The following is a 13,246-nucleotide window of genomic DNA, read 5'->3' as shown; positions in this document are numbered from 1 at the left end:
CTATAAGCAAATGAAAGTCCATTCAATAATAAGCTAACACTGGAATTAGTACTGTGGAATAACAACCCTCCTTTTTATTTTCCTAAAAAGCAGGCTGCACTTTCTTTATGTTCTCTACTGCAGGAGTCCCCAGCCCGGCAGCAGTCTGCGGCCTAGGCAGGACCAAGCTGTGGACGCAGATCTACTGGCCCCCCCATGAGCACCACACCGCCATGCCGCCGTGCACATTTAGTCTTTAATAAATGTGCTCAGTGCATGTTCTGCCCCCTTTGAGTGCTGCTGCACAAATGCATGAGTGAGTCCCCCAGCAAGCGCTGCTGTGTGCATATATGCAAGTGCACTCTGCCCCCCCTGCAGGCACGCCACACCCCTGCAAGTGTGCCATGCCCCGGTCCACGGTTGGGAAAAGGTTGGGGACCATTGCTCTACTGCATACATAAATAGTGAGTAGGTGACAGATCACACCATATATGCCTAATCTTTTATATGATATATTTACCAATAAAATAAGGTTTATTTAAATTAGCCTTTCAGCTCTTCTTTAAATAACATGTTGCTCTTTTATATTTGGAGTTGCATATTTTATCCAGTCTCAAATTATTCAGTGCTTTACTTACCAATATAAGCGGATCTATCAGTTACCACATATTTATTGCGATTTAGCTTCAGAACAGAGGAGTTCTTGTTATCCTTACAAGTGAAAGCACATTCTTCTTCAAGATCAAAGAATTTCTGCATCAGAGAGAGAGATACCTAGTTAGAGAAAGGTAGTGCCATGAAAGCACATCAGGGAAAAAATGACGTAACACAAATGAACAAGTGAAAATGAAGAATATGAAATTATGACATAACCTCAATTTTTAACAGAGGTGGGCAAAGTATTTCCTGAAGGCTACATGCAGTACTCAGAAGCATTTCCACAGCCTGCCAAGAGTACATGCTGCAAGAGCTCCCTCTTGAAAGAAATTAAGTAAAAACACTTTTCAAAGTAAAAAGTGCCTATTTTGAATTTTGTACTAGTCCTTCCCAAGCCAAAAATTGAAGCTGTCCATCCCAGTCCTTCTGTTCAGTTTTTTTTAAAAACAAAAATCATCTCCAGAAATTTCCATGAAGCCCATGGTGAGATCTTCAGGCAAAACTGATAAGAACATTGTCACATATTAAATGTTTGACAGTGTTATTCTTTTGAATAAAACTTAAAGGCTGATTTTCTAAAACATGGCCTCTGATTGTCAAAGGTGATTAGCCACATTTGATGATTAGACACCATGTTTTTGAAAGTACAGTGATTATGTTCAGCACTGCCATACAACAGAGCAGTTTCAGAAGAGGTGACCATGTTAGTCTGTGCTGACGTATCAGGCAAAACCAAAAAAAAAAAAAAAAAAAAAAAAAAAAAAAAAAAAAGACAAAAACATTGTGGCAGCTTAAAGATTAAGTGTTATATTTTTATGTGAGCTTTTGTGGACAAGTCCACTTTCTACAAAAGCTCACATTACAACAGGGTAGGGCATGAAGATGTACACAGCTGTTACTGAAAAGCGATCCAGGAGTATGAGAGCTTGCACTCTTATCAGGAAGCATCCAGAGGAAGTGGCAAAGGAAGGTAACTATCTCAGCCAGTTTTTGTTGTTGAAGAGATTCTGACTCAACATTAGATAGAACATCCAAACAGAGAAAGCTCTTTGACAATGGAATGGGCTTCCTCATAGATTCCCAACTGTGGAGGTGTTGAGACATATCAATGACCATCTATCTGCCAGGGATGCTTTAGGGATTTCCTGCATTGGCAGGAGTTTGCACTCTGTGTCATAGAGGTCTCTTCCAGTCCTAGTTTTTTATGACTCTATGATCCTAAGATTCTTCACGGTCATAGCTGAATCCATACATGTGTATAAACAACAGTTCTGATGCATGCCTCAATAGTGCTCAACACTGTAATACAGACACACACCACAACATCACAATGTGCTGCTTGGAAAACATGAGAATAAAATGTAGTCTTAGCAGGTGCCCTGAACAAAAAGGTGCAGAAGTATACAGGTAAACTGAGATATTTAACACAAGGATACCTATACTATAGTGAAAGAATGGGAAATATTATTGTGTGATTTAGTTGGCAGTGAGCAAAGGTTAATCATTTATATAATTAAAATGAAATGTGGTTTCATAAGGCAGCTGAAAAAAAATCACTCTTCTTTTTAGATTTTTAAGAAGCAACAAGGAATACTTACAACTTTTAAATTACAGCTAGAACCCATAAGGCAAATTGCTTTAAGAGATGAAACAAAGTTAAATGTGAGTGGATTTGTTTCTTTTGAGCAACTTATGAGGAGTCGTACTTTAATATTGCGTAAAATCAGAGCTTCTCTTATCTTTCCATCCAAATATGGCCAGTACCTAAGGAGAGAGCAGCCAATGTTATTTTGATTTTATATTTTAAAAAGGGGAAAAAAATCACAACTTGCTAGCTCAAGAAAAAGAGAAACAAATGACTCTTGTCTATTGTTGTCTACATGAACAGGACCTGTTACTAGACCAAGCAAGGGAATATTCTTCCCACAGCTGCATTTGAAGGACAATGTGCAACAGAATGCAGGGCTCATCTTACTGCTGGGTCATATAATCAGCCAAAGTGGATTTCTAGATTATAAAGCAGTCACTTTGCAAAACAATGTAGTAATAACTAGAAGCCAACATATTTGTCAAGAACAACTTTTGCCAGACTAATTTGATCTCATTTTTTGATCAGGTAACCTCCCTGGTAGACAGCAGGAATGCTGTAGACATAATATACCTGGACTTCAGCAAAGCCTTTGACAAAGTGCCCCATGATATTCTGATTAGCAAGCTATCTAGGTGTGGGCTAGATATAAGATCTGTCAGAGGGTGCTTATAAATACCTCCTTCCCAATCTGGGAAGTGTGAAGGCAAGAGAAGGGGAAGACAGAGGACAGGATGGTTGGACAGTGTCATTGAAGCTACCAACATGAATTTGACCCAACTCGGGGAAGCAGTGGAAGACAGGAGAGCCTGGTGTGCTCGGGTCCATGGGGTCACAAAGAGTTGGACATGACTTAAAGACTAAACAACAACAAATAGCACCACTCCCATTGCTAAATGGCCAGATAAAGAAGGGGAAGGGAGTCACTGCCTCTCTGCTTGTTGATATAAAAGACTGTTGTGGTGTTGTCCGAAGCCATCTGAACTACATGGCCTGCAAGGAGCCATTTGAATGCCTGAAAAACCTTGGTAACCACAAGCAACTCCAGGTGATTGATGTGGAGACAGGTCTTGATTGCAGACCATAGGCCATGGGCAGTCAAGCCTCCTGAGTGTGCACCCCAGCCAGTCAGGCTGGCATCCGTGGTCATCTGTACCATCTGAGCCAGAGGACTGAATTACCTTCTAATTAGGAGGTTCGACTGACAACCCCACCAGATCAACTGTGACCACTAGCAGCTTAGATGGGGGAATCGAGCACAGGATTGAAGAGAGAGAGGTACCATGCCTGTAGGAACCTCATTTTCAGGTGTGCGTGCTGGACTACAGCCGTGGTAGATGCCCTGAGGCCCAACAGAGTATGGTGGCCGAGGGAGAAAAGAGTTCAACATCTGGATCTTTGCTATCCTGTCTTCTGCTAGAAAGGCACATATGGTCTAATGAGGAGTCAAGCATGCTCCGATATAAAATACCCATTGAGTGGGCTGTAGGGTGGACTTCTCCAGATTGACCTGGAGACATAGTGCTGACAAAAGAGAGTCAATGGCGTGTCTCTCTCGGCCTGAGCTCAAGACTGCACTACCAGAAGCCAATTGCCCAGATAAGGAAACACTCTGACGGCTGTAAACAGAGATGCACTGTCACAGGGGCTAAGCACTTTGTGAACACTTGAGGGGCAGTCGGCAACCCAAAGGGGAGGGCCTTGAATTTGTAGGTCACTCCTTTGATAGAGAACCTGAGAAAATGGCGATGATCCAGCTGGATGCTGATGTGAAAATAGCCACTTTGAGGTCTATGACCATGAACCAATTGTCCCACCTGAGCATCTGGATGGTGCCCTCAAGGGAGATCATATGAAATCATGACGGAGGTCCAGGATGGGGCATAGACCATTATCCTTCTTCGGGATGGTGATGTACCGGGAACAGAAGCTGAGTGTTACATGTGGGTTGTGAACCGGAATGATGCCATCTTTTTGAAGCAGAGAGGAAATCTTGTTCTCCAATGAAGGTGAGGGATTGGTGGTCTTGAGTAAACCCATCAGAGGGAGAGCATCGAACTCAATGTCATAGCCCCTGACTATGATGGTGAGGATGCAGGAGTCTGTGGTGATGCTCTGCCAGATGGAGAAAAAGGCGGTTAGGTGAATAGAGGGGTCAATGGTTGCTTGTGGATTGGGCAAGTCAAAGATTGTGCTGGGGTCTGCAGTCAGGACAATGTGCCTGTTTGTGAGGGTGCTGCCTGCTCCTCTATTGGTGAAAGGGTGTCAACGGAAGACCAGAGGCCGAAGACCAGAGGCCTGAGGTCTTTGGCGGTCCTGAAAAGATCTGTAAGCATAAGGATGGTGCCAGGTATTTCGTGGACAGTACTGCTAGTTAGAATAGGACCTGTCCATCTTCCTGAGCTTTAGCAAGTTGTCCAGGATCTCATCTGTCTTTTCATTGAATAGACCCACCTCATGAAAGGGAAGGTCTTTGATCCTGGACCTTGCATCATCAGAAATGCCAGCAGACCGCAGCCAAGCATGGTGGCACAAGGTCACTGCTACGGCTATCTGCTATATCCACAATATGCCAGGCTGCTATGTGCTCCTGACACGCTGATGCCATAGCCTCCTGATGGCATGCCAAACCTATGGCCCAGGCCTCCTCAGAGGTGGCTTCCAGGGCAGGTGGAAGATCCTATAGGTGATGATGGTAGGCCCCAATAGTTGCAGAATAGTTAGCCACCCTCAGAATAAAGGAAGCTACAGAGTAGAAGCAATGGCTGACAATATCTAGCTTCCTACCCTCCTTGGAGTTGATGCCAAGTGTTTCCGAGCTCTATTTTGTGTGGCGTCGACAACAAAGGGGTTGGGGAGCGGATGTTTCGAGAAAAAAAGCAGTGTTATCTACATGGGTTTTATAGAGATTCTCTACCCTTCTAGGTATTTGGTGGGCTGTAGATGGCTTGTTCCAAGACTCCTTGGTGAGATTCAAGAGCAAAGAGATGAATGCGAGGTGGAGATGAGGAGTCTGATCTTGTGTAATGTCCTCATATACCTTGTCTATGTCTTCCACTACTTGCTGATCAATTGTCAGGTCCATCACCTTCGCAATCTTCTGAATCAACAGAGAATAAGATGAATAATCCTCCAATTGTGAGGGAAGGTGGTTTTCCGCTACATCTGAGTCCGGGGTGGGACATTTGGAGGTGAGTCTTTATCAACATCGACTTCGGAGGCTTCCGAATCACTGTCAAAGTCATCCAGGATATGCTCTGGAGCCAGAGAGAGAGTATCACAGGGGAATCCGATCAGTATTCCTCGACAGGAGGAAGACAATCTCTTCTACTCTCCTTTTCAGCTGTATGAAGTGGCAGCTCAAGCGAAGCTCAAGGGCCCGAGCCCGAAGCCTGTCGAGAGTAGTGTGTTGGAGCCATTGAGGGACTAAATCTCTTTGGCTCAGCTGGAGGTACAAAGTCCTTTAGCAAACCCCACTTAGCATATCCCTGTGACCCCAACCCAAAACGGTGATCCTCTTTGGGGTAAAAGTATGTTTCTGCATACCCTCAGTATCGCGGAGGTGAGGGTGATGGTGACCAAGAACGTGGTCTGAAGTGAAGTGCCTTGGTGACATAATAATAATGAGAGTGACCATAGCATCGAAACCTCTTCCAGCCCTGGCGTCTATAATAGTCATCCTGAAGAACTGACCTATATTGAGGAGATGGTGGTGAGTTTTATGTTTTCTCTTCCTAGGAGCCTCGGGCGACATCGATTCTGGCAGTGATATCGATGCCCGTCCACAAACTGAGCCCGAATGAGAACATGGGCTAGCCTGTGCCAGTTGTACCACCTCAGCCGAGGTATCCCCCCAGTCTGGAGACTGACTGAATTGTGGGGATGGCATGGCAACTGGCCTCAGGGGAGGAACCTCTTCATCTCCTGACAGTATGCTGAGGCATAGTGAGACATGCCAGGGTTGAACCAATGTTGAAGGCGATGGTGTGGCTTTGTCCACAGTCGTCATGGGCTTCTGAGAGGCCAAAGGCTTTTTCTTCTTCTTTGATACCGAACCAGAGGGTGGCTTCAGTATCAGTGCTGGGACTGTCAGCCTCGAGCTCGAGGAAGATGTGTGCGACTCTGCCACCATCTTAGAAGTCTTCAAAGGGCAAGACTGTGAAGGCTCCATAGACGGTTCCCCAGCGAGACTTCTCCCACAAAAAGAGCAAAGACGCTGAAGCCTTAGCTTAAGTGCCGGCATGGTAAATTTTTTCCAAGCCACACAAAGGGCCAATTGATGTTCTTCACCCAAACAAAATAGGCAATGGGAGTGAATGTCCAGAGTTAGCTATTTTGTTCATGCAGGTTTTACATTGCTTGAAAAGGCCCGAAGCGGCCATAAGCTAAAGTTGCAGATGCGATGAAATACAGAAAATATAAATCAGTTTTTTGCTTTCGCTTAACTCAGAGGCGAGATACAGTGTTGACGGTCCGAGCCAGTAATCCGGAAGGTCCAAAGGTAAATTTGTTTGTTTGTTTTAATGAGAGAAATTCCAAATCCGAGGTGCTACTGCAGTAGCAGCAAAAACGGAACTGAGGCACTCAGTGCTGGGGTCGGGGTTAAGGATAGCGTGTGGGAGGTCCCGGCACCATGTGCTCATGTGCTCAAGCTCTGGAATGTTCCGAGGCTACTCTGCGGAGGTGCACTAAACCCATTAGTGTCCATTCACAGAGACCACGAAGAAGAAACTGGATTTAGGCCATGGTATCTGTACTTGGAAATTGAAATTATTTCTTGCAACTTCATTTGTATCATCCTCTGCCTTGAATCTCACATCTAAAATTCACTGACATTCAAGAGAGGAGGTGTTCTACTGAACTTTTCCCCTACAAAATTTTCTAATTTTTTTTATTACAGCAATATAAAAATACAGTTCTGTGGCATTCACTAACCTTGTCTCATTTGTGACATTGATAATGGGCAGATAGTCCATAACAGCTATATAGATGAACTGTTCAGCATCATCTACAACACTATAGATAGCATCAGTATCCAACATCCTGTCCTTAGGGCAAAGGAGCCTGGGAGAATTCTGTGAAAATAAAAAGGTCAAAACTGTACAGAGATTATGATTTACCCTTTCATCTTTCTTCAGTGAAGATAAATACACAAAGCTATTACACTTTACACAGTATAGTATAGGCGATCTGTTTAAAATGGCTTAAGGAAGGTATTGTATCATGTGCCACAGAGTTTAAGTCAGCCTTTTCAAATATCACTGTAATGATTCTGTATTGCAGTAATACAGAGAAATTTAATGTTTAGATTGAAATAAAGGTTAGCCATGAATTATTACTCCACATGCTTTAGACCTTCATGAGGAGTTGGCAATCGTGCACAAGGTTCTAAAATGTTAAAAACAAATAATCTTATGTTACCTATTTACATTCCTGCATAAAAACTATTGACATCTCTCACCATTGTCAAGTTCTCTAGTTTTCAGATTAGTTCTTATGGATATCTCAGTCATATTTTCTGGTATGTGCTCTGCAAGACAGTAGTCATTGTTGCTGCTCTAAAATATTATTGTATAAAATCTGCATATCTAGTGTGTGTGTTAGTCAAGTAGTAATTCAGCATTCTGTTTTAATTTTAATAGGTTCTTTCATATTGTATTTTCATGTATTACTTTTTCAGCTAAAGAACTTGTTATGCAAAAAGGAATTGTAAACATAAACAGTAATGGTAACAACATTTCTATTCCATTTTTCCATGTTGCTACCTTCACTTTCTAGGCTCTATTTCATCTTCTTCATTCCTTGTAAACCTTATGCCCAGCCTGGACTGAAGAATATGGTATAGTTGCATCATTGTAACACTCTGTCTGGGTGTGAGTGATAATGCAACAATAAATAATACAAACAAGAGTACAGTAAAGTCATTACTACTAAAAGGCAGCCAGCAGCTTCCATGGCCTTACGCAGGAAATTGCATGTTCTTTTGTTTTTATCAGCCATTCAGAAAGATGATGTTTTGTTGCTTAGCAACTGTACCATAATGATTACTTAAGGGCGAGCATACAGTTTTAGTATCATCCAGACATGACATATAACCAGGGAGATAGTCAAAACAGAATTTTTTTCCCCTATTGCTGTGATTCCTCATTATATGCGATTCAGAAAGGAGCATGGGTGTGTGGTGGGGGAGGTTTCCAGGGGGAAAAAGTAGTGATTTTAGAAGATGGCATTGTTGAGTTTTGATATTTTGTATGTATAGAATGATAGAATAATTAAGGGGAGTGTAAAATGCAACCCTGAAACATATATTGTGCTTAAAAAATGTTGTTTGGACAGCTGTTATAAAAGTCATGTGAATCTATGTCAGCTCTCCAGCCATGTCTGAAAGCAAGGTCAATGTAAAAAATAAATAAATAACAAAAACATTGCCTCACAAAGGTATCTCTTCCCTAGCTAGCTGACAGTTGAATGTGTAAACAACCGATAAGGAAAATAAAAGCAGAACAATGGGAAGGAAGTTGCAGAGTACTGAAATGTAGTTAAAGTAAATTGGTACCTTTCCAGTTTACTTCAAAAGCATTTTGCTAGCTTGCCAATGTTATGCCCAAGCAGCCTGCCAAAGAGGCAGCCCATGCTGCCAGTGGTTTGTTGGGTTGGCAAAAGGGAATTGTAAACACACGAGAGAAGTATAAATATAAGGAGGCAAGAGATACATACATGCCACATACACCGGATACCAACAACACAGGCACTGGGCATAAGACATCAAAGAAGAGTAGGCATGGAGAAGCACAGCTGCAGGCTTCATTTCCATAAGATGGAAAGAAACACAAACATCATGGAGTTACCTCCATAGATGCAAACTGACTTGACCAGGTGAGAATATTGTTAAATAACATTACTGTATTCTGTGTCTGTCTATATAATATGTTTAAAGGATAAGAAATGTATTTTACTTTCATATATTCTTACTTTCACATATTTTAAGAGATGTACTCTCTGTTTTTATTACAGTAGGAGCCCAGTATCCATGCTTTCATGTAGAGCTTGATATCCAGATGAAGGTTTTGAGATGCCTTCTAAACATTGAGAGGGAGGGAGCCAGGTGCAGCTGCACCAGGAGCTGGGTCAGAGAGTTAGTACCACAGCAAGGAAGCCCCAACTTCTCATTTTAGGTAAAATATAGCTTTGTTTTACCTTAATAATGGCACACATGGGAGACCTTCCATAGCAACCCTACGTGATCCCAATGTCTAATGTCTATCCTGTTACCAGGATAATACACCTCTTGTTGTTACTTCTTTTATTTTTGTGACTCTTTCTTTCTTTCTTTCTTTCTTTCTTTCTTTCTTTCTTTCTTTCTTTCTTTCTTTCTTTCTTTCTTTCTTTCTTTTACTTTGATTTATATATACACTCCATTAGTGCTCAAGCACAATTCTGGGCAGTTTACAAACAGTTAAAACAAGCTATACAGTAAAATAAACATAAGATACAACATAAATACCAAAAGCATGGTCTAAAAAAACTTAACAACCAATGGTGCAAACTAATTTCAGAGTGATGCGAGACTGGAGGTGAGGCATTCAACTAAGGTCAATGAGAAAGGCCGCCCTGAAAAGTAGTGTTTTTAACTGCCTCCTAAATGAGTACAGGGATGTGACCAGGCATAGCTCCTCTGGAAGTTGATTCCATAACCTTGGTGCCACTGCTGAGAAGGCCCTTCCTCTAGTAGATGACTTTTGGATCTCTCTTGGGGTGGCTACATGGAGAAGCCTGGCCTGAAAAGATCTTGTGGGTCAGGCAGATGGCCTTGGGGAAGGACACTCTGACAAGTAAAATGGTCTCAAACCATAAAGGGCTTTATGCATGAGTGTCAAAACCTTGAACCTCATCTCAAACACAGTGGGAAACCAGTGGAGGCTGGCCAGCACTGGGTTGATGTGATCAAATTTGCTTGTCTGGCTGCCACGTTCTGGATCCCCTGTAGTCTTCAGGTCAGTCTCAAGGGAAGACCCACAAAGAGAGCATTGCAGTAGTCAATCCAGGAGATGACCAGTGCTTGCACCAACATCCTGAGGGAACCCTCATCCAGGTAGGGGCAGAGTTGGGAAATAAGCGTAAAATGATTAAAAGCCAACCTGGACACTGTTATGATCTGGGAATCCCAAGAAAAGCCAGGTCTAAAAGAATGCCCAAATTACGAATTTATTCCCTAAACGGGAGGGCAGCACAATCTAGTCTGGGGATTATTTCCTCCCAACCTTTCAGAGAGGTCCCACAGGAACAAAATCTCTGTCTTGTTAGGATTAAGCCTGTGTGCCCTGGTCTGTTTCAGTACCAAAGCTAGACATTGCTCAGGTGTCTGAACAGCCTCCATTGCAGAGGTGTTAAAGGAGAGAGAGAATTGTGTGTCGTCAGCGTACTGATGACACCTTTCTCCAAATCGCCTGATGACCTCCCCCAGCAGTTTAACATAGATGTTAAACAGCACTGAGGATATTACATTGGGGCACACAACAATTGAGGGTCCAAGAGGCCAACAGCTCATCCCAAAGTTGCACTCTCTGGACACTGTCCTCAAGGAAGGACCAGAGGCAGATTAATTCTAGGCTCCTAATCCCAATCCCTGAGAGCCTGTCCAGAAGGATACCATAGCTGATGGTGTCAAAAGCTACTGAGAGATCAAGGAGAAGCAGCAGGGTACAATTACTTCTGTCCACCTCCCTTAAAAGGTTATCATGCAGTGCCACCAGGGTCATCTCACTATCCCATTGCGGCCTGAATCCATAATGGAATGGGTCAAGGCAATCCTGCTACTCCAGGTATGTCTGATTAGCCATCACCTTTCCCATAAAAGGTATGTTGGAAATTGGACGAAAGTTGTTAAGATCTTTATATTATAATCTTTATATTATAATCGTATTGTTCCTGTATTTTTTATTTTCTCATGCTGTAAATTGCCCAGAATAGTGCATTGCTCTAATGGGGCAGTATACAAATTAAATCAATCAATCTTAATTTTAAAGGGGTAATGAAAAGTAAGCCCTTAGCTTTTGTAGAGTTATAGCATAATAGGTGTAAAAAGCATGTATGTATGGTGAACTCAAGCAAAGGAACTCTAAATGTTCACCTCTAAATGGTGACAGTGATAGTCCAAAAAAAGAGGAGTCCCTATTCAAAAGTTTAAACTAGAACCTTGAACTTAGTATAGAGTTTTTGGAGTAACTGCTGTTTGGGTGAGGGCACACAGAGAGTGGAAGAGTGCAAATACTGCAGCATGACTGGCTGGATTTCCAACCAGTGTGAACAAAAACTTATGATAAAAACACTGATTTTTTGAAAAAAATTATAAATATTTTCTCTGAGATATTAGTTTCTCTTTAAATAATTCATCTACAATAATGTTAATGGTACAGTTCATCCCTCATGCAGTGCCCTTATCAGATAAATTTGGTTAAAGGGGCCTTTTTAAGATATAGAAAGGATACGTGGTAATTAGAATGTACACTGAAAAATAAAACATAAGCTGCCCACTCTTATTTTGATTAGTGCTGAATGTTGTGTTAATAAAGTGGGAAGAAGAAGAGTCATTTACAATGAATTGGAAAATTGGTGGGATGTAAATACAATCAATCAATCAAGTACCAATCTGATTACTTCTCGAATATATTTACACCCTACCTACCAGGCACCTATGAAAATAAACTGCTCTAGAATATCAGGATATCCATCTACCTATCACTCATGGGTATTTCATTTTTGTTTGACACTTTTGTGGGGTTAGAACTGTGCCAAGGCAGAAGCAAGAATTAAAGAGCAACACTATGAAAAAAAGAAGACAAAATTATCCAATGCACAATATTCTATATTTCCATATATAGCCTAAGAAACTCAAGCATTTTGGTTACAGAAAAATTCCATATGGGAATATTTGTAGGATATTGCTCCTATATGAGTTTTTTAAAAGCAAAGCATAAAGATGGAAGAATGAAGTGGTATACATAATTTTCCAATTGTAAATCAACCTGGTTTAGTTGTCAAAGTACACAGTGTTTAGGAAATAGTTGTGTTTATCAGTGGAAAACATGATTTAAACCAATTATTTGTATCTGATTTTTTCTTTTTGCTGATATGATTTATATAACTTGTCCCCTGCCACGATCCTGCCTCTCTTACCTCTTTGCCAGCAAAATAAACCCTTGTTTTCACAGATGGTTGAAGAGGAAAAGGGGGACAGCTCATTAATAGGTGTCTGGTGAAAACTTAAAATTATGCCTCAGTTAGAGGGCTTGCACTTTTCTCCAAAACAATCCAAGGAAGCAAGGAAACAAACAAACTGCTCAAACAGCTTGTAATGTGAGCCAGTGATTGTGCAATATACACCACATGTCTCAGCCTTCTCTTAATAACTCTTCCCAAGGAAGCTGTAGAGTGGAGTTGTGGAAAATGCATGAATGAACCAAAAGGCAGATTCAGAGATGAAGTGGCAGTCAGGTTCTAAGGCAATAAGATGGGAATGACTCAGGTGTTATTTAAGAGGACATTAGAATTGTGATATGTAACATTAATTCATATAATAAATTTAGTAGTTTCAACCCAAGAAAGACTGTTCTTCAACTGACATAGAATTATCCACAGAAGACTTGGTCACTTATGTAACTGTAGTCCTTTCAGTGGTGATCTATGTATGTACACAAAATGGGTATGTCTGCCTGCATGACACCATTTCAGAAAGTTCCCTCTAGCCTATACCACACAAGCGTGGGCCTGCTCTCCTCTCCCAGTTGTCCACTGCAAGAAAAAAAGGAGAAGGGTGAAACAAGAGGAGGTGGGCAGGATTGTGTGGATACATGGATCACCAGTCAAAGAACCAGAGGTACATCAGTAACCAAGTCTTTTTTGTGGTGTCCATGTAAGCATACAAAATGTATAGCGAGCTATACACTGGAGGTGGGAGTTGTGCCAGAAAAGAAGACAAGATAGCTCTTCTAAATGCAGCATCTTTTTGAGCCCTGAGATCTA

General features: G+C 41.7%; 1 protein-coding gene across 8 annotated transcripts in view; it reads right to left on the bottom strand.

The window, feature by feature from the left end:
- Window positions 1-13,246, bottom strand: part of PLD5 (phospholipase D family member 5) — a 159,362-nt gene that overhangs the window by 17,788 nt on the left and 128,328 nt on the right. For all 8 annotated transcript variants that reach the window (XM_072993164.2, XM_078383111.1, XM_078383112.1 and 5 more), the window contains 3 exons: window positions 7,160-7,299; window positions 2,235-2,400; window positions 618-732 (listed from right to left, as the gene is read on the bottom strand). In XM_072993164.2, coding sequence (XP_072849265.2) covers window positions 618-732; window positions 2,235-2,400; window positions 7,160-7,299 — 421 coding nt within the window. The remainder of the gene's footprint in view (window positions 1-617; window positions 733-2,234; window positions 2,401-7,159; window positions 7,300-13,246) is intronic.

This window comes from Pogona vitticeps, chromosome 1 (genome assembly GCF_051106095.1).
Source record: "Pogona vitticeps strain Pit_001003342236 chromosome 1, PviZW2.1, whole genome shotgun sequence".
Lineage (NCBI taxonomy): Eukaryota > Metazoa > Chordata > Lepidosauria > Squamata > Agamidae > Pogona > Pogona vitticeps.
The sequence above is the reverse complement of the archived record's forward strand: the minus strand, read 5'-3'. Positions and strand labels throughout refer to the sequence as shown.